The sequence below is a fragment of the Balaenoptera physalus genome, assembly GCF_965194825.1.
Source record: "Balaenoptera physalus genome assembly, chromosome: 7".
Lineage (NCBI taxonomy): Eukaryota > Metazoa > Chordata > Mammalia > Artiodactyla > Balaenopteridae > Balaenoptera > Balaenoptera physalus.
The window spans coordinates 20,545,700-20,567,516 of NC_138886.1; the positions used below are offsets into that span (position 1 = coordinate 20,545,700).

The 21,817-nt window shown below is 48.2% G+C and overlaps 1 protein-coding gene across 5 annotated transcripts in view; it reads right to left on the bottom strand.

Annotated features, from left to right (window-relative positions):
- The window catches only part of RGS3 (regulator of G protein signaling 3), a 130,778-nt gene extending 110,284 nt beyond the window's left edge, over positions 1-20,494 (bottom strand). The window contains exons 1-3 of one of the 5 annotated variants that reach the window (XM_082470257.1): positions 20,232-20,385; positions 3,738-3,788; positions 1,020-1,078 (exon numbers count right to left, since the gene is read on the bottom strand). In XM_082470257.1, coding sequence (XP_082326383.1) covers positions 1,020-1,078; positions 3,738-3,788; positions 20,232-20,334 — 213 coding nt within the window. In that variant the 5' untranslated portion in view covers positions 20,335-20,385. Of the gene's footprint in view, positions 1-1,019; positions 1,079-3,737; positions 3,789-18,565; positions 19,096-20,231 lie in introns of those variants that run through there. The other 4 variants (XM_082470264.1, XM_082470269.1, XM_082470263.1 and 1 more) reach the window with 4 other exon arrangements.
- Between the last annotated feature and the right edge of the window lie 1,323 nt (positions 20,495-21,817).

The window sequence follows — 21,817 nt, forward strand, 5'->3', positions numbered from 1 at the left end:
CTGACTCTGCACACCTCCAAGCTAAAGGCTTCCCGAGTGTTCTTCAAACCAGCTTCTGCAGAGGACAGAGTGGAGTCCTCAGTCAAATGCCAGGAAAGAAAGAGGAGCCCTGGGCTGGAGGCATGGCAGTCAGATGCCAGGACAGGGCCTCACAGGGGTGGTACCCAGGAGGCAGTGCCAGGCCCAGGCAGAGATGGGGTGCAACTTGACCATCTCTGCTCTTCCTCCAAGCAGAGAGGTTCCCCCAAAGCACAAGGCCTCTTCTCTTCTAAGTTCCCAGCAGCTGCTGAGTGCTCCCTTCCCAGGAGGCTCCAGGCCAGCCCCTGCCAAGGCCCCCAACCCATGCTCTCATCCTAGTGCCATGCATCCCCCACCGCAGGTTCCCACCCCGCTCCTGACCTTGTCCCAGCCCACAGGGGCCTCTGAGCAGCCTGGCGGCTTCGGGAAGAAGGCAGAGTGGTGCATCAAAGCCTGCACCTGACATCTGGCTGCCACACTCTGGGAGGCGCCTGGCCTTTGGCTCCGGCTGAAGTAGGCCCCCTGCCCCTGTGGGGCCTCTGTCTTCACCCCAAGGGCTCCTTTCAGATGGATCCTCCAGCCCTCAGAGACATTCCCTCTACCCCACCACCCAAACTACCATCCTGCCTCTAGTTTTGGGGAAGAGAGGGGTGAAGATGTTGCTTTTCACCAGAGGGCGTGGGATTGCCTGTGGATTTCCGTCAACCACACGCTCACAGTGCTCACCTACGGGGTGATGCCTAAGATCACCCGTAAGATTCCAGAGCTTGCAGGAAGCCCTAGAGACCAAGCCGGGCTAAGGGAAGGGGGTCCATCTTAGCTCAGGGCCTCGTCACTAGGCTTAATAAATGCCTACTGACCAAATGATGTAACCGCAGCTGCCACCTCGAATGACCCAAGGCCCACAGATGTGCTGGGACCTTGGAACTCAGTCCGGTGATGTGGTCCCTCACCACGCCCTACACCACCCATACCCACCCCACCTCCAGCTCATCATATACCTTCACGTAGGAATCACAGACGCCAGGCTCCTTGCTCATCAGGCCTTTGCCTTCTATGACTAAACAGAGAATTAAAATGTTGGGGTGGGTGGGTGGGAAGGATCGTTACCAGGCTCTTAATCTACATACCAACCACTGGATATTAACCCCTCTCTGGTCTAGCCCACTCCCACCATCTCCCACACTCAGGCAGCACCTTCACCGAGGCATTATAGGATGCTTTCAATTCCCTGACTCCCTGAAAGGGAATGTAACATTTATGGAGTCCAACCCCTCATTTAATGGCGAAGATGAGGCTATGAGGGGCATCCAAAGGCAGTAAGAAATGTGCCCAAAGTCACAGAGCAATGGGAATGACAGAGCTTGCTTTAGATCCCTGTCTCTTGACTCCCAGTGCAGTGCTCCTTCCACCGCACAAGACTGCCTCCTGGGACGGAAGGGCCAAGTTGGAGAACATAGTCATGTGAGCCAGAGCAAGCTGCTTCACCCAGGAGACTGAATTTGCCATTTTGTAATGGGTCAGTGATAATAATGGGTTAGTGATAATAATATCCACTTCACGTGGTAGTTGTGCAGATTAAACGAGATCATGTGTCTAAGGTGCTTAGTAGAGTGCCTGGCAAGGTAACTGCTCAAGAAAGGTTTGCTAAAGAAAACAAGAATAAATAAAGGCAAGGGATTGGGGGGTGGGGTGCGGGGTGCAGGTCTGGCCACGAAAGCAAGTGTGGCTTGTTTGCCTGAGGTCTGTAGAAAGCAGACAGTGGACCTGACAGAAGCTGAGCCTCTTTTCTATTTTCTTTCTGTTCGGTTTTAATTGAGCCCTAGGGCTTGGCTCAGACGGAGCCCCTGTAGTCTGAGGCGTGAGGCCTGGGAAGCCAAAGGAGAGAGGGGAACAGGCTGGAAGTGATGAAGGGCCTAAGACTGGGGTGAAGCCAAAGCAAACTGTGCAGGACAAATGGACCAGGGGAGGCCAAGATGCACTTGGCAAAAACTGTTTGCACAGCTGGAGTCAGGCTCTGGCAGGCAAAGAATCCCCCTCTGCTGGTCCTTGGGAAGTTCACCTTGGGCCCCCCAAGGCCAAGACTGGAGGACCCCAGGCGCCTGCTGTCTCCTCTGCCTGGTATCCTAGCAGCTGTTCCTGCGTGAGACCTTCCTGTGGGTGTGGCTCTTGAGGGCGGGATCCAGGCCCGATGAACCCCTTGGTCTACCTGTCCCCCCGTGGAGTTGAGGCAGACATGGTCCCCACCCTCGCTACACTCCCCGTCTACTGAAGGAGACAGATCCTGGACACACCAGGGTGACACAGTGTAGTCAGGACCGTGATGAGGACACAGAGGAGGAAGCAACAAACTCAGCCCTGCAGGTGGGTCAGGGGGTGATTCCTGGAGGGGAAAAAATGAGGCAAAATGAGCCTTCCTTCCTGAGTCTTAATGAGATTAAGGCAGGCGAATTTCTTACAAAATCAGAGGAAGGGAGACTTGTTCTTCAAAAGGAGTTCAAACAGAAGGCAGGCTCAGACGCAAGGAACAGTGGGTGCGAAGGCAAGGGCATAAGCAAGCATGATGCATTGGGGGGCGAGGAGGGCACAAAACCGGACAGAACAGGGGGCGGAGGTTGCCTTGAACAGCAAGAGCCAGGGAGGCTGGAGAGACAGGCAGGGCCTGCTGGGTCAAACAGAAGAGCCGGACCACGACAGAAGCTCAGTAACCATTTGTGTGCTGGATGGAAGGACAAACAAATGGATAAATGGCAGGTATAAAATCCTCTGGGTGGCACATCAGACCTTCATGGCCCGGTCCCAGCTCACCCCTGCACCCCTTCCTGTGCTGCGCCGCAGGCACGTTAGACAGTCCTCAAGGGCATGGTGCTCTCTCTGACCCCAGGCCTTCGCACCTGCAGCTCCCCCAGCGTGCAGTGCCCGGCCCTCCTGCTCCCCTCTGCCTGGCTCAGGCTTGGTCCTCCTTCAGGATGGAGTGTGGGCATCGCCCCCTCTGCCAAGCCTTCCTGCCATCCTATCAGCACCACCCAGACAGAGGTGGGTGCTTCTCTCCTTGGTGTCCCCAACCCCTAGCACAGGGCCAATGCTCAATCACTATTTTTGGAATTGATGGTTTTCTATCTTATTTAACAGACACTAATATAGGGTTTACCACATGCTGGGCGCTGTCTTAAGCGCTTCACTGATAGTGACTCCTTTAATCCTTGTCACATCCCATAAGATAGGTACTTTTATTGCCATCCAGCAGACGAGAAACTAAGTTTGCTTAAGGTCACTTGGCAAGAAAGTATCAGAGCCGGGATTCAGACACGAGCAGTCTGGTTCCAAAGGTGGTGACCTTAGCCGTGACACTGCCATCAGTGAACGAATGAATGGATGAGAAAAACAGAAAGAGAGAGGAAAGGAAGGAAGAAAGACGAGAGGAAGGACAGGGAAGCTCTTCTGTGGCCCTGCTCCACCGGGGCCAAGCAGGATGCTGAGGTGCCCGGGGACAGATCCAGCCTGCCGTGGACTCCACCTGCATCGGAGCAGGACCAGGGAGATGTCTCTAGGAGTCCCAAGTGAATACCCGCTTTTTTTCAACAGACACATGGCACGACACTACACAAAGATGAAAAAGTAGCCTTGGCCATGGTAATACCTCCACCCGGCCCTGGCTCCATGCGGGAGGCCAAGTAGCCCAGCCTTCCCCGGTGAGCCCGGCACACAGCCATACTCACTGTGGAGCAGCAGAACCCGGTCCTGGGCATCGATGGACAGCTTCAGCTGACCTGAGGAAACAACAAGAGAGACAGCTTCACCTCGTTTCCTTGCCAGGTGAAAAATGGAGTGACGTCGACGAGAATGTGCTTCTGTTCATGTGAAGCGATTCAAAGATTCATACAGTCTCTGGGTTGGAAGGGAGCTCAGAAGCCACCTAGTTAAGCCTCCTCACCACGTCAATACCTCCAGCGGTATTGATTTCCATCCTTCCTCCCCCAGGTGATGGGGAGCTCACTACTTTACAAGGCAGCCCAGGTCAATGCTGGGGAGCTCTCACTGTTGGACAGTCGGAAAAGTTGTTGCATCCACACCTCAGTGAGGCTAGATTGGAGAGTTAAGGATCCTGGGTCTCAGTCAGAAGTCCATGCTGGAGGGTTGGCCAAAGCTTTCCAGCTGTGACAGACAGCTAGCTATGTTCTGGGAAGGCAATAACAATACAAGGACATATGATGAATGAGTTTGGGGAAAAGCAAAAGGAAAGAGATCAGCTGTGGGCAGAGAGATCCTTCAAAGTCAATGCTACTGCCCCCAGTCATTCCACAGAATCCTGACCTCCCTAAAGAAAAGCTAAGGAGGCTTTCTCTGACCTTGGCTTAGAGCCTTGCTACTGAAAGTGAGGTCCAAGAACCAGCAGCACAAGAAGCACGTGGAAGATAGTTAAAAATTCAGCATCTCAAGCCCTGGCCCAGGCCTCCTGAATTCAGAGCTACAGTTTAACAATATCCCCAGGAAGGAGAGCCAGACGCCGCCTCGCATCTCGTGTCGGCCAAGCGGGCCTCGCAGGCCCGACAGGTTCGCGCTGCTCCGCCTCGCAGCCCCAGGGACCCCACTCGCTGGGGGATGGCCTTCTCCCCCAAAACGAGAGTGAAAACCAACTCTAGTCACCTGAAGCAAGAGAAGGCTTTGATTTCCATCGTGATGAGAGGTACAGGTGAATGTAGGAGCTTCAAGGACGCCCTAAGGAATGCTGCTTTAAAGGGCATCCAAGATAATACGACTGACTCAGAGAAGCATGCCATATATTGGAGTTATGAAATGTCACTTCAAGGATCAAGAATGTGAGCTGTAAGTGAATGTGATTTTTCAAGCTATAGTGATGTTTTCTGAGGGGCTGTGATATTTTAAAATAAAATTGTAGTTTAATCCAAAAAAACAAACAAACAAAAAAAACCCAATATCCCCAGGAAGTTGCATGCACATTAAAGGTTGAGGAGCCCTAGACCAGAGCACACTGAAGAGTCTCTGAACATGTTTCTAAGCTTGGAGATGGCCCTCTTAAGCAAGACACAAAAAAGCAGAGGCCACAGGGAAAAGATAGATAAATCTGACTCCATAAGACTTTTTAAATGTCTGTTACAATTAAACATATCATAAACAAAGTTATGAGACAACACAATAGAAAAACAAGCAAAGGACACTGAATTGGAAATTCAGCAATGACAAAATGGCCCATAAACATGCAAAAAGATGGTCAACTTCATGGAGATCTGAGACATGCAAATTAACAGTAAAATACCACCTTCCCCCAATCTGATCGGCAGATAATCTAAAAGACGATAATGTCAAATGTTGGTAAAGATGCAGGAAAACAGATACCCTCATACCCCGTTGGAGGAAGTGTAAATGGAGGGTAATTCCTGACAATATCTATTAAATATAAATGTCCTTATCATTCAGCCTAGCAATTATACTTCCAGGTAACTATCACAGACAAAAACTCAAGTGTGCACAAAGGCTGGCACCACAGCATTGTAAAAAATTGGAAACACCTGAAAAATCCATCCATATGAAAATGGTTAAATGAACGAACTATAGCTGTGTTGTGGGATAGTATGGGCTGATATAAAGAATGGGGGAGCAGTATAAGTCCTGGAATAGGAACATTATTGAGACATGTTTTTAAGCGGAACAAGCAAATTGCAGAACAATACACATGGTATATATTTCTGTGTGTGTGCTGTGCTGTGTGTGTGTGTGTGTGTGCGTGTTCTGAAAGGATGCCAAATTAAAAACAGTGATCACCTCTAGGGAAGAGACTGTGAATTGGAGGGAGGGAAGTCAAGAGGAATCTCAATCTATCACTACTGTAGTTGTTATAACAGTACAGATATATCCATGACCTATAGCACTTTTATAATTAAAAATAAACTAAAGAGGAAACACACAGACATAGAGAACAGACTTCTGGTTGCCAAGGGGGAGCAGGGGTAGGGGAGGGAAGGAATGGGAGTTTGGGATTAGCAGAGGCAAACGATTATATATAGGATGGATAAACAACAAGGTTCTACTGTATAGCACAGGGAACTATATTCAACATCCTGTGACAAACCATAATGCAAAAATATGAAAAAAAATATATATATATAACTGAGTCACTTTGCTATACAGGAGAAATTAACACAACATTGTAAATCAACTATATTTCAATAAAACTTTAAAAAAAACTAAAGAGGAAACAAATAAAGAAGGAAAGGGGGGTACTTCCCTGGTGGCACAGTGGTTAAGAATCCGCCTGCCGATGCAGGGGACACGGGTGGGACCCCTGGTCCGGGAAGATCCCACATGCTGTGGAGCAACTAAGCCCATGTGCCACAACTACTGAGACCGCGCTCTAGAGCCCACGAGCCACAACTACTGAGCCCACGTGCCACAACTACTGAAGCCCGCGCACCTAGAGCCGGTGCTCCGCAACAAGAGAAGCCACTGCAGTGAGAAGCCCACGTACTGCAATGAAGAGTAGTCCCCGCTCACCGCAACCAGAGAAAGCCCGCGTGCAGCAACGAAGACCCAACACAGCCAAAAAATACATAAATAAATTTATAAAAAACTGCAAAAAACAGAACATCAGGTCATCCTCACAGACACTCAGTGGCTCTCCAGAATGGATAGAGGAGAGATAGGACCACACTCCTCCTCCTCAATGACACGTGGAAAAATCTTCTCTCCATCCAATAGACTCCTCCTAGAACCTCAAGAAACCACTGAACTGGATCTACCCAGTGGACAGAGGGGAAGGGCAGGGCTTCCCAGCCTGCAGCAAACCAGCACATCATCCAGAAAGTCCTGCATCTGCTCCATCCATGACAACGCTGTCTAGAAGTTATCTGCCTCTGCTTGATCACCTCCAGTGATGGGGAGCTTGCTTCCCGCAATGAGAGCCCTGTCCCTTTCGAGATAGATCTGATTGTTCCGTGCTGCATCTTTATTGAGCCAAAAGTGGTCTCTCAGTACCTTTCATTGACTGGACCTCACTGTGCAGTCTCTGGGCTCTCTCCTTTACACCAAAGTCTGAAGTCCCTCCAGCATTCCTCATGGCACAGTTAGACATCCCTCATCATCCCAACTGTTCATCTCTGGACATGCCCCGTGAAACCGGACTGGTGGTTGAGGCTCGCGCTTAGTTGCTGGCTGGCAGAAGGGCAGGCATAGCACAGAAAGGAGGGAAACTCCACGTCTCATAGCTCTACAGCAGTCCACCAACCACTATGATCTTGCCCCTCATACTTTGGGGTGTTTAAGCTACAGTCCCAAGCAATTCAGGCTCCAGCAAACCCTGGTCCAGCTCTTCATCCATCAGAAATCCCTGCCGCTCTCCTGCCCAGGACACTGATCTCAGAAGCCCAGGAGGTCTGCTCCAGCCCCAGACCCAACTACTCTCCTCTCTCAGAGCCACAGTGTCCTCGGCCGTGAGGTGGAGCTAATAATAGGGGTTATCGCACTTTCTGAGCTGTGTGGGGATCAGATAATGCTGGAGGGCAAGGAGGTCCTTGGATGAAAGGCGCCAGGAGAATCCATGGTATTATTAGTTCAAGGTCTGAGCAATTACCACTTTGGGGCTCCCTAGAGCTGAGAAACCTCCTACAAAAACCGGGCCCGGATCCAGCGTGGGGTGGGAGAAGGAGGCTGGGAACAGATGAACAGGGCCAGCAGACATGGACTGGATCTCATCAACCCAAAGGCATCTACAGTTAACACATTTTTTCTGAAACTGTTACCAGTGCAAAGCCAACTCGGGCCCCAAACACATCTGGCTTTCCACAGCCGTGGGAACCACTGTGCTGCCCAACACCTGTCACCTTCCAACGGCCCTTTCCCAGAAATCAGAACCGAGAAATCTCCCAACACAAATGGTCACTAATTCCATTTGGCAAACATCTGCCGGGCACCTGCACAAAGGCCTGAGGGAGGAAGGGCAGATCTGAACAGTGCCTACCCTCAGGGAACTCAGAGCCCAGTGGCTAGGACAGGGGCGTGAGCAAGGTCAAGGGTGGAGCTGGAGCAGAGGACGGGCCTGGGGTGAAGACTGACTCAGAAATCAGATGAGTCTGCACAGCTCCACGCAGCTCCTCTTCTGGGCCCTGCCTAGACCCTGTAACAGCAGAGAAACCAAACCCAGCAGACCAAGCTCCAAGTCCCCAGGGCAGTACACACCCTACCCCAGCCCACTGTCAGGCTCACAGATGAGGGACGGCAAGATGAAGAATGGGAACCCTTCCCTCGGCCATGACTGTCCCCTCTGTCCTCCCCCTTAGTCCATTCCATCGAATGTCTAAGACTCCTGAAATCACCTTGCCCAACCTCCTCATTTGGCAGCCAGAACAGTCCTGCCCAGAGATGAAAGGTGACTTGCCCTGGACCCAGAGGGACCAGGGTAGACTGAGCCAGAACTAGAGACCAGAACTCTGCCCAAACCTTTCCTGTGCACTGAACTGGTTTTCCAGAACACTCACAGCCCTCTAACTACGCACCATGGCATCTGCCAATGCAACCCTGGGGTCCAGGAGCAGAGAGAGCCATCAGACACAGGACAAGGTTTGTCCTTTGCTTGAGAAGCCAAGAGGAAGCCCAAGAGAAGGCAGGCTCCAAGAAATGTCTTCAAGTCTAGAGAAATGAACCACCAGGAGGAGGGGAAGTCAGGTTGAATCCCTGGGGGCTTCAGCTGGTCTAGGTACCAGCTAATCAAGCCCCCCAAATCTCTGGTCTTGTCAATATCCCTACTTTCTCCCTAGGCTCAGGGTGTGGCCTGAGAATATGCAGGAAGTTCAGGCTAGAGGGCCTGAAGCCATCCTCACCGGGTGTTCGGGAGCCCTGGAGAGGGCACATCCCCAGTTCCCATGGGGCTACAGTTGGGCACTGACTCTGTCTGCAAAGGGTGGTGGTGACAGGTGCCCAGAGAGGCTGCAGAAGGTCACCAGGGAGCGGGGGCCGAGAAGTAAAGGGAGAACAGATGGGCCCCATATGGCAGGAAAAATACCGGATGAGAGTGAGCTTCAGAAAGTGCAGAGAAAGCAATGAACCCATGTTCTGCTGGGTACAGGACTTGGGGGTTTCGGACTCACTGGACACTATGGGAAAAAAGTTATAGAAGCCAGCTAAAGAAATTTAATCCGGCAGACCTTCCTAAATAGAGGGCCACAGGAAGATGAGCTCCGACTCTCAGGACACAGTCAGGAAGAGACCTACTTAGAAAATGAAGCAAGAAGATGGGGGCTGCACACCACTGCTGGACACAGGGATCAGCAGGAATGTGTCCGAGAAAGAGCTCACACCACCCAGAGGAGTGCGGAGACTACATTTATGAGGGACTTGCCTGGCTAGCAAGGAGCACCAGTCATCCCCAAACTCAATTCACCCCAAAAGCAATTCCCCATTTAAGAGCTGTCATGTGTTGAAAGCCACAGGAAGGTGGATGATAACAGGACTAACATACAAAGGAGGTTGGGTCTACGTGGAGCCTGGCCAGCCGCTAACACTCAGAGAGGGTTATGCCCTGTTCATGCATTTCACTCTCTCTGCCTCTAAGGGAGAAACGGTAGCGGTGCTGGGGAACACAGCTCTTAGGATGTAGCCCTGTAGAATTTCAAGTGTTTTGTTTTGAGGAGGGAGAACCTTGAGTTCCATTTGGAGAAGCGGCCCTGGCTTTTGATGGTACGTGCTGGCAGAACAAAAGTGAGGAGGGGGCTGCCGTGGTGGAATAAAAATCATGATGGGTCAATTCAACCCTGTTCACTTGACTCTCTGCTTCCTGTGAAACCTCATGTTCATGTGGCTTCCCAAGCTGTTTTTCCTTCCAGAAGTAGATTGCACTGCCAGCATAAGTCTGCTAACATCTTGACTGCAACCTACGTGAGAGACCCTCAGCAAAAACACCCAGCTAAGCCATCCCCAAACTCCTGACTCACAGAAACAGTGAGATAAAAAATGTTTGGTTTTTTAAGCCAATACGTAGTGGGATCACCTGTTATGAAGCAGTAGATAACTAATACATACCCATGTTGCCTCCACAATTGGGTGACATAAATCTGATCTCAATTCTGAAACAATTTTTCAATTTTAAAAATTGTTAAGAAAATACAGTTCTAAGATAAATCAGTATAGTATGACTAAGGATAAAGAAGACTCCCAGTTTTTGAGGTCCATCATTTTCTTAATAAAGAATTTTGATAGATTTAAACCGTACTCACTATCACCAAACTGCAAAATCTGGAAATGTCCCACATTAACCCAAGGACAGCCCAGCACATTCAAGAAAATGCTTTACCTGCAGAGCAAATGGTTTTCTTTTATACACATTTGTGTACAGTACTATAATATATAGAAAATTCACATTATCCTGCCTTTTCCAATTCTCCTTTAAGTTTTATTATAATAATTTAATCATATCTATAAATTCATACAAGTTTAATTCCAGAATTGTCAGTTTTATCACATTTTATAAATTACTCAGCATCCTTATCCATTTCATATTACAGGCTTCTCCAAAGTTACGTATGTTATTATATAATGATTAGCACCTGTTATGTGCTTGCTAATAGCTTTGAGCCATACAATGGAGTCAATCATCTATTTTCATTATGCTTTTTAAATATTTATTTATTTATTTATTTATTTTGGCTGCACCGGGTCTTAGTTGCGGCACACAGGATCTTCATTGCAGCATGTGGGATCTTTAGTTGCAGCATGCGGACTTCCTAGTTGTGGCATGTGGGCTTCTTAGTTGTGGCATGCGAACTCTTAGTTGCGGCATGCATGTGGGATCTAGTTCCCGACCAGGGATCAAACCCAGGTCTCCTGCATTGGGAGCATGGAGTCTTACTCACTGACCACCAGGGAAGTCCCCTATTTTCATTATGTTTTACATTTTCATTATTTTTTTTCACTATCAAATGAAGTTTTCCAGCAGAATAAGTCTAATATGAAAAACACAAGAGAGGAAGCATGGATCTCTAAGCAAAGCATTTTGGAATCATTAAGACCTAGTTTGGGTCCTGGTTCCACCACTGATGATCCTTAATCACTACATCCTCAGTTTTCTCATCTGTACAATGGAAAGAATAATAATAATACAGCCCTAATAGAGCTGTTGTTGGAGATGTAACATGATAGAGAGGAACTACGAAGCAGGATCTGGGGGGATGGAGGTCCATGCAATTAAGTTTACTGTTTTTCTGGGCTAATTTTCTCCTGGGGGTATTTACAAATTCCAGAGGTAACAAAGTCTGATAGTCTGAGCAGAGTTTCTGCTTGCCTCTTGGGGCTGGAGGAACAGGAGTTGGAGACCAGGGCCTGCCAAGAAATGGGGTCCTTCTGCACCCCTACATTTTGGGTTGGAGCCCCAAAGGGTTGCTCCTTAGGAACAGAGTAAACCATGGTCAGACACAGTTCCTCAAGGGACTGCAGCTCACCTCAATCTGAGTCCCTAACATTGAATTAAGATTATTCCAGATGCTAGTGACCTCCAGCACCTGACAGAAACAAATAAAGATCTTTTTAAAGAAGGTATCATCCCAGGTCTGCATTAAGAAGAAAAAAATAACAAGTCTGTGCCTGCCGTTTGTAATAGACACAGCACACCTAAAATATAAAGAAACAGAAAGATTGAAAGAAATAGGATGGAAAAAGATATGCCAAGCAATTATTAACCAAAAGAAGGCTGGGTATCTATGTCAATGTCAGGAAAAGTGGACTTTGTCGCCACTAAAAATGAAGAGAAGACTTCAAAACAATAAAAGAAGACCAGAATAATAAGAGTTTCAACTCATCAGAAAGATAATGATTCTAAATTTGTATGTTCTTAATATTGCTTCAAAATATATAAAGGAAAAAAATGACAACTATAATGAGAAATAGATAAATTTATAATCATAGTAGGAATTTTAACACACTTCTCTCAGTAACTGATGGGGGGGGGAGGAAATCATCAAGGATATATAATATATGAACAGTATAAGTAGTAAACTTGACCTAAACCTGACATATGCAAAGAACACTACACCCACCTACTTCAGATCTTTTCAAGTACACACAGAACATTTATAAAAGCTAAGCCATCAAAGGACTAAATGGATGAAGAGTACGTTCTCTGCATAAAGGTAAAATTAGGAACAAAAAAACTACTAAAATCCCCAGTATTTGGAAATTAAGAAATATAATTCCAAATAACCCATGGATTCAAGAAGAAATTACTTGAAAATTAGAAAACATTTTGAACTGAATGATAAAGAAAAAAACTATTTACATATCAAACATGAGGTTTCTGGGTATTGGCAATCCAGAAGCCAATCCCCAGTGAAAGTTACACAGTATGTGCTCCACAATAAATCACTGAACTGCACATCATTTGGAGGGACACTTTTCTGTATGTGTGTTATATTTCATAATAAATAGTGTTTTTAAAAAGTACATAGAGAGCAGAACTGGAAAAGAAAACAAAGGGTTGTCAACAGGCCAGACTCTGAGAATTTCTGAAAGCTCCCAAGCAAATGGACTCCAAATGACAGGAAAGCCAATAAATGCTGAGGCCCCTGACCAGCAAATGACAAGCTCTTGAGAAATGGTTGGATGGTTTTCCCCATCGGTCTGGGCTCAGAGCAGCCGGGCGAGCCAGGGGCAGCTGGCAGGGACATGTCGCAGGCCTCAAGTTCAGGGCCTGACTTCACACTGCCCAACACATCATCCTGCCTGGCATCTGTTCCCAAGCTTCATTCTCACTATAGAAAATGGACTTTTTATCTCTGTGGCTTCTAATGAGAGGCAGAGAAAGGAGAGGGACAGGTCCCAGCTAATATTGTACTATCACAACAAACATAGAAAAACAAAGAAAATGCCCACCAAATTAACGACATTCCTTAGTCTACTCTGCCTGCAGAACCATATCTTTCTGACTTCCTTCTAGCAAACCCAAGATTCCAGGCACTTTCTCTAGAGCTTACAGGCAGAGCTGCTACCCACAGCTTTCATCTTGCACGTTCATTTGGGTATAACCGTTCTAAAGAGAGTTGGGTTGTGTCACTGAATGGCCACAGCTCCCTGCAGCCCTCAGAACGTGTCCAGCCTGCCTATCACCTCCTGGCTCAGACACCCTGGAGAAAAGGCAAGCTTTTCTCTCCCATGACTACTCACCACATTCAGGCCCTGGACCAAATCCCAGGTAAGTTAGTTATCTGTTGCCTCAGGCAAGCTAATAAATTGGTATCCTTTCAAGAAGATATGCTTTAAATATTTATCAAACATTTTTATGAACTTGGTTTTATATTTTCTATATAAAATATTATGCCTAAATTCATATGGAAAATCAAGGAACCCGAGATAGTCAAAATAATCTTGAAAAAGAAGAACAAAATTGAAGGATTCACACTTCCCAATTTCAAAACTTACTACAAAGCAACAGTTTTCAAGACAGTGTGATACTGGCATAAGAACAGACAAACAGATTAATGGAACAGAATTAAAAGTCCAGAAAGAAACGCATGTATGTATGGTCAATTAATTTTCAACATAGGTGCCAAGACCATCCAATGACGATATAATAGTATTTTCAACAAACGATGCCAGGACAACTGGATACCGTATACAAGTGAATGAAGTTGGATCCTTTCCTCACACCATATACAAAAATTAACTCAAAATGTTTTTTTAAAAATAAGCTTTTAACTCAAAGACCTAAATCTAAGAGTCAAAACTATACAACTTTTTTTTTAATAAATTTATTTATTTTATTTATTTTTGGCTGCACTGGGTCTTTGTTGCTGCACACAGGCTTTCTCTAGTTGTGGCAAGAGGGGGCTACTCTTCGTTGCGGTGCACGGGCTTCTCATTGCGGTGGCTTCTCTTGTTGCGGAGCACAGGCTCTACGTTCGTGGGCTGCAGTAGCTGTGGTGCGCGGGCTCAGTAGTTGTGGTTCGCGGGCTCTAGAGCACAGAGTAAGTAGTTGTGGCACACGGACTTAGTTGCTCCGCAGCATGTGGGATCTTCCCGGACCAGGGCTCGAACCCGTGTCCCCTGCATTGGCAGGCAGACTCCTAACCACTGCGCCACCAGGGAAGCCCTCAAAACTATAAAACTCTAAGAAGAAAACATAGAGGTAAATTTCTGTGATAGTAGATGCTGAGATTCGACACCAAAAGCACAGCAACAAAATTAAAAATGGATTAATTGGACTCCATCAAAATGAAAAACATTTGAGCTTCAAAGAACACTATCAAGAAAGTGGATCAAAAACCCCACAGATTGGACTTCCCTGGTGGTGCAGTGGATAAGAATCCGCCTGCCAATGCAGGGGACACGGGTTTGAGCCCTGGCCCAGGAAGATCCCACATGCCGCGGAGCAACTAAGCCCATGCGCCACAACTACTGAGCCTGCGCTCTAGAGCCCGCGAGCCACAATTACTGAGCCTCAATGCCACAACTACTGAAGCCCGCGTGCCTACAGCCCGTGCTCCACAACAAAGAGAAGCCACCACAATGAGAAGCCCGCGCACTGCAACGAAGAGTAGCCCCCGCTCACCGCAGCTAGAGAAAGCTCGCACACAGCAACGAAGACCCAACACAGCCAAAATAAATAAAATTAAATAAATTTTTTTAAAAAAGACCTTGAAGGCTGCACTCAGTTTAGACTTTATCCCAAAGCAAAGGAAAATCATTAAAGCATTAAAAAAAAAAAAAACCCACAAATTGAGAGAAAATATTTGTAAATAATATCTGATAAGGGACTAGTATCTAGCATATATAAAGAACTCTTACAACTCAAAAATAAACAAATAGTCCTTAAATTGGTTATTTAAATTAATTTTAAATTTTTAAAATTTTAAATTAAATGGGCAAAGAATATGAATAAACGTTTCTCTAAAGAAGATATACAAATAGCCAATAAGCACATGAAAAGATGCTAAATAGCACTGGTCATCAGGGAAATGCAAATCAAAACCACGATGAGATACCACTTCACATGCACTAGGATGGCTAGAATCAAAAAGTCAGATAATAGCAAGTGTTGGTGAGGTTGTGGAGAAAGCAAAACCCTCATGCCTTGCTAACAGAAATGCAAAATGGTGCAACCACTCTGGAAAAGAGTTTCGTAGTTTCTCAAATAGTTAAACATAGAGTTACCATTTGACCTAGCAATTCTACTCCTAGGTGTATACCCAAGAGAACTGAAAACATCTGTCCACACAAAAACTTGTGTATCAGTGTTCATAGCAGAGCAATATTCATAATAGCCAAAAGACAGAAACAATCCAAATGTCTATCAATGAATTAATAAACAAAATGTGGTATATCCATACAATAGAATATTACTCAGCCATAAAAATGAATGAAATACTGATATATGCTACAACATGGGTGAACCTTGTAAACATTATGCTAAGTGAAAGAAGCCAGTTACAAAAGGTCACCTATTATAGGATTCCATTTATATGCAATGTCCAGAACAAGTAAATATATAAAGACAGAAAGTACATTAGTGATTGCTTAGAGTTAGGGGACAGAGGGGATTGGGAATTGGGGGTAATAAACTAAAGGGTATAGTGTTTCTTTTTGAAGTGATAAAAATGGTCTAAAATTGACTGTGGTAATGGTTACACAACTCTGTGAATGTACTGAAAACCATTTAATTGTATACTTTAAATGAGTGAATTGTATGTATGTGAATTATATCTCAAAAAAGCTATTTTTTAAGTTAACAAATATACTAATAAAATTAAAATATATAATCCTGAAGGGAAAAAAACTTATGTGCACCTGTAATGGCTTCTTCAGATTATACCATTTCTCATAAATATAAAATCCCTCTGGAGTAGTTGGGTTCGAGCTCTAGTTTACTTACCCCCCTCCCTTGAAGCCAGTTCACCTCCTTAGAAGGCAACATAATGTATGGCCAACTAACGTTACTTGAAGGTGCCCCTTATTGGGGGACAAGGAGCTGTACTCATGCGCACAAATACACACACACACACACACACAAATACATAAATCATGACATATTCCATACAGTATTCTCCCTGAAAAAAATTCTGGTCAAAACAATTTTGTTTCTTTTTAGTTCCAGAGATGCTGGAAATTTAGCTCCCTTTACCTATTTGTGCTCAGGAAACCACCAGCTAAGCAGCAGCTTCCTCTGGTTCCACCAGGGCAAAGCCCACTGCTGAAGGCCAGGGGCTACCTGCCATGCTGGGGAAAAGCCAGTGAACTGAGGAAAACTTAGCAAAGACCTTCATTTTAAGGGAGTCCAAGTTGGCTATCAAACTGAATAGTTGATAGCCAACTGACTCTGAATCCATAGCTTCCAAACCTGGCTCATCAACAAAATACTTCTGTGGCTTCTTAAAATTACAGATTCTTTGACTCCACCCCAGACCTATTAAACCAGGATCTCTGGGATCTCTAGGTGCTTCTGATAACTGGCCACGTTTGATAACCACCGGTAAAACTCTTCATTCCCAAGCAGACAAGCAAAGATCACTCAGTGTACAAAGAAATCAGCAGCCTGGAAGAGGGGCGGCATTTGTCAAGGAAACAGAGCTAATGAAGGAAGCAGGAGAGAACTCTTCCAGTGTCAGTCCACGGAGAGATGTAAGAGGAGGCTGCATACGGGGAGCGGGAGGCTCCCCACCCCACCAGGTTCCTGCCCGCCCCGGTGCACACTCAGGTCACATCACTGGTTCAAGCAACAACCCTCCCTGATACCCACCCAACGCAGCCCTGAGGCCGTGGCTGGGCAGGTCATCCACTCCCTGCTGGGTTGGATCCTCCCCAACTTCCCAGATCTGGCAGGGAGATTAACTCAGTACAAGAATATGGGCTGATACAAGGAAATAGTCACATCATACCAGTAAGGAAAAGAAACAGGTTACAAAGCTGTACATACAGCAGAATCTCAATTTTGTTAAAGTTAGGCACACACAAATACACACACACACACACACAGAGAAATAAGTCTGGAAGGATATAAACCATGTTAACAATGGCCTTCTCTGGGGAGTCAGATTACAGGTGATTTTCGCTTTCTTCTTTTCAGTAAGTTTTCAACAATGAATACATCTTACCGCGATAATGAGGAGAAAAAACAGTGAAACGTCTTTTACTTTTTAATCAGGACGCGGCTAAGGTAACAAGGCCTCACAGCTCTCTGCCACTCTTTCCTGACCACCCCAGTACCACCAGCTCAGAGCATCCCGGGAACCTCCCCTATCTGGTAGAATCCTACATCCTCGTGGGGCTAACAGGAATTGCCTCCACCGGTTGGGAGGATTAAATGAGATGATGCAGGGAAAGCACCTGGCACACGGCATGGCACACGATAAACATGCAACAACCGGTGTTGAGTTAATAACTCGTTACCCTCTACCAACTGGACTCGTGAATTCCAGGATGCCAGACCACAGGCCATTTCTAGGGGCCAGGCCACTGCTTTTCCATTACTCCCTCTGCCCCTAGAGAAGAAGGCAGGTTGTGAAGAGCCAAGCGTGCTGATAGAGGTAGTAAGCCTGAAAGTAGGAGACCCGGAACCCCAAGGAGGGCATAACTCCTTAGGTGCTCTGTCTTTGAAATGTGGGCAAAGTCCACTTATGTTGCAATAACTGCCCCAACTTTCATGAGGAAAATTGTATAAAAGTTTTTTTTTAATGTGCTGTACATGTCATCTCAGAAGGCTTGAGCTCAGGTACCAACTCTGCAGCTGGCTCACTGGGAGACCTTCCTCTCAGGATCTCAAGTCTTCAGAGAGGAGATATAACTCCCTCCCCACAAAGAGTTGCAGAACCAGTGAGGAAACAAGGGCTAGGAAGAGCTGTATCCTAGGACAGGGCTATTTATCTTTACTGTGGGGACTTGGAAGGCCAGGTTTGCCCAGACCACTGGGGCAGCTGCTGCCCAGCTGTTATTTGGGGGAACCCACTCCTGCTATCTAGGGGCTTGGAAGCAGGAGCCTATTGCCCAATTCTTTCCACCTCAAGCCCCCAGGGCAGCCCTGGGACCCTGCTGAGAGCACAGTAGCTCCTGGAGGAGAGAATTCTCCCATCTCTGCTGCAGGTCAGGCATCCACTGGAGCCATGGCGCTGCAGCCTCTCCAAGGTGAGCCCACAGGAAGCCAAGGCCATCGGGGCTGACCCAGCACCTGTCCTGTCCCTGAGCCAAAGGAAAGAGGACTGAGGAGGTCTGGAGATGTAGTAACAAGACCTTGACTTAACCCTGAGCTGCTTGTTAATGGGAAGCTTAGTGGTGGCAAACCCCATCCCTGAAAGATTAACTGGGGCACGACTGTTCCAGCCAAGTGAGGCACAACCAACTGCACTTGGCACCAGTGGCCAGGCAGCAGGTGGGGCCCAGCGGCTTGCGCGGCCTGAGCCTGTGCCCTGAGCCCCTCCTGCGCGACCACGGGGGGCAGGTGTCCCCAAACAGAAGGATGGCTGCTCCCTGCCTCACCTGCCACCACGAGGGGTTGCCCTCTCTGGGCGCTGCGGGCAGGGTGAAGCAGCCCCTGGCGGCAGCCGCCGCGGGCACTTACCAAAAGTGGTGAGGTAGAAGGACAAGCCCGGGTGGGCGCGCCGGCTCCCGAGGGAGACGCGGTGCAGGGAGCGCTCCATGGCAATGGCCCCGCTCCGGCCGGGCCGGGGCGCCTGTAACTCGAGGCGTCTGTGTTGCTCCCAGTAACCGAGGCAGCAGGTTCACCGCCCCCGCGCCAGTGTCTCGGCGGCGGGCGCCGGAGGCCGGCTGCAGCGCGCGTTTGAACCGGCGGGCGCGCCAGGCCCTGATTGGCCCGCGCCGGTTTGAATAGGGAGATTTCCACCGGACCGCGCCGCCACCGGCCGAGGGGAGGAGGCGCCCGCGGCCCATCTGCTGCCGGGACGGTGGTCCTCCCTGTGGAGCCGGCAGGATGGGCGGCCCCACCAAGGCTCGGGGCTCGGGGGCCGCTCTGGGCTGCAGGTGCCAGCCCCATACCAGGCCCGCGGCTCCTGGCGCGCCCACTCGGCGGGCTTGGCCTGCTCGCCCAGCTGCCCCAGGCCAGCAATTAGCCAGGTTTGCAACATGCTTTGAAGCTCAGACCTGTACTCACCAGACCCAAGCAAGGGCAGGGGAGCACGCTCCTGGCCCAAGGCGATGGGGTTTGGAAAAACGTTCTCCACCCTTGGACCTCCACCCCCCACCAGCTGCAGGGCCCTTCCCTGACCCTGGCCCCTCCATCTCTCTCTTGAGCCTTCTCTTGGATGACAGCAGCCTGGCACAGGTCCAGACCAGAGCAGGTTCCTCCAGCCAGCCTCATGGCCCCCCATGGGCAGCCTGGGGCCATGAGACAGGAGCACAGGCCCCCAGCATCATCTGAGGGGACAGAAATGCACAGTATAGTATGTGGAGGAGGCCGGCACTTTCAATCTCCAGAGCTTGTTGCGAGGAAGCAGAGCTGGAAGGAAGGTCAGCCCCTGCGCTGCTTTGTCGGCAAACATTCACGGGATGCCTCCTGGGAGCAGTTTCAAAGACATCTGCTCTGCAGCTCTCTGTTGATGCCGTGGGGAAAGCTGCTGGTCTTATGTAAATCTAAAAATGGGAAGTGTCGGCAGTTGCCAAATGGATATCTGTGGCTCAGTGATCCACTCAAGACAAGGTTGGGGGATGCAAGAAAGAAAGTGGGGAGAAAAGTTATATGTATGGAGTACCAGGTGCCAGTGGCTGAGCTGGGCAATTTACACACGTCTTCTCATTTAATCTTCACAGTAACCCTAGGAAGTATTAGCCCCAATTTACCAGGGATAAACCTGGTAAATCTCACACAGAGAGGGCAGGTGACTTTTCCAAGGTGGGCAGGGCTGAAATTTGAACCCAGGCCTGGTCTGCCCCAAAGGCCATCCTCCTTCTGTTCTTCCTTGGCCTCCACTCCTGCCCCATGGCCAATGGCAGGTGGAGGGAGAAGACCTGCCTTCTTGAGACAGGTAAGGAAACTAGATGCCACAGGGCCAGCTGGCCACCAGAGGGGAGCAGAAACTGGAAAAGGAGCCCAGAAATCAACAAAGCAGTGATCAAGTGCAAATGAGTCACATAAAGGCCAGTGGGTTGTTCAAATCCTGGCGCATTGTGAAGCCCTGCTCTGCTCTTCCCCCACCCCAACTCCTTGAGCACTGCCCTTAGCAGGGGCAAGCCTGCTCCCTTGGCCCCAGCCCAGTGACAGACAGACTTACCTGCACCCTGGACTTGAGCAGGCCTGATCCTTATCCTGGCTGGGGAAGTCTGAATCCAGGCATCCTTTCTGGGCAGGGAAGTATCCCGGCTCTGCCACTCCATCCAGCCAAGGAAAACAGGCAACCTCAGGCTCAAGCCACAGGATGCAGACAGGACACGGAGGCTGGAAGTGCTGTAGACCTGCGGGACCAAGATGGGAGCATGAGTTAGGCATGGCCTGAGGATGCCCCTTGAAAGGGGGGTCCATCCCAGTAGGAATTAGAAAGTATGATGTTCAGGAGTCTGAGCAAAGGGAGGCCCACAAAGGGAAAAGTGATGTGCCCAAGGTGACAGTGGCCCCTTCACAGCTCAGGGACCACTATAGCTCAGGGACCACTGTAGCACCTGCACTAAGGGAGATCACCTTGGACTCAGGAAGCTGTGAGCAACCGGCAGATAGATACACATTCAGGAGGGTAGAAGCCAGCAGGAGAGCTGGGTAGACTTGCATTATCTGTTTGTGGTCTGGGGGAGAAAAGACTGAGGCCCACACTTGGCACTTCACCCCTACTCGGGACAAAGGTCCTGCTGCCTTGCAGGTTCCCTCCTGACTCCTCCTGCCCCATCAGTTGGGGACCCCAGTGCCACTCTGATACTGATCTGACTCTTGGGGTGGCACCACCTCCACCGCCCTCACCACCAACAGTAAGGCCCCTTTACTTAGTAGAGCACTAGAAGCTTCCTTCTCTTAAAGGGGCAGGTCACTCTTTTCTCAGGAGGGGGAGGACAGAAGTGAGTGGGAGCCTGGGCAGTGGCACTGCAGGAGACACTGGCCCCATTAACCCACACTACTGTCTACAGCGGACATCCAGAAAGGGTTGAGGTTTATGGCCCTGCTTTCTCCAAAAAGACAAGGGAGTTTGAGGACCACGCCTGGCTTTCTGACATGCCCTGAACACTCTAGCTCCCCTGGTCATGGGCCTCAGTATCCTTCTAACACTCACACACACTCCACACATACATAAACAAACTACACATACAATATTAACACGCTCTGCACACACACCCACGTGTACCATAACACTTCCCACATACATTCACGAATACACCAGATACACAAACATACCATATACATACACCCCACACACAAATAAACACACCACATACACACCTCACACATATATACAATCACACAGATTTAATGCATCCTATGCACATACACAAGCACACAGACACACGCTACACAGACACACACACACCAAAAAAACCCACTTAAATGCACTATATACATACAGCACATCCACATACAAAGATTGATTGATTATATTTTTTAAGACTAACTCTGTTTCAAGAAGAATAAGGACTACTTGTGTTTGGAGGGAAGGAACTAAAGAGGTTTATTTGGGTGCATTTTCACATTAGCTATCAAAGAACCTTAGTGCCTTTAAGATATCATCTGGCCCAATATCCAAAACAATTTTGAAAAATAATAATAAAGGGGACTAGGACTACCAGATGTTAAACAGTCTTATAATAATGTAGAAAGAAGACAAACAGATCAATGGAACAGAATAGAAAGTTCAGGGGAAATATGATTTTACTTAGA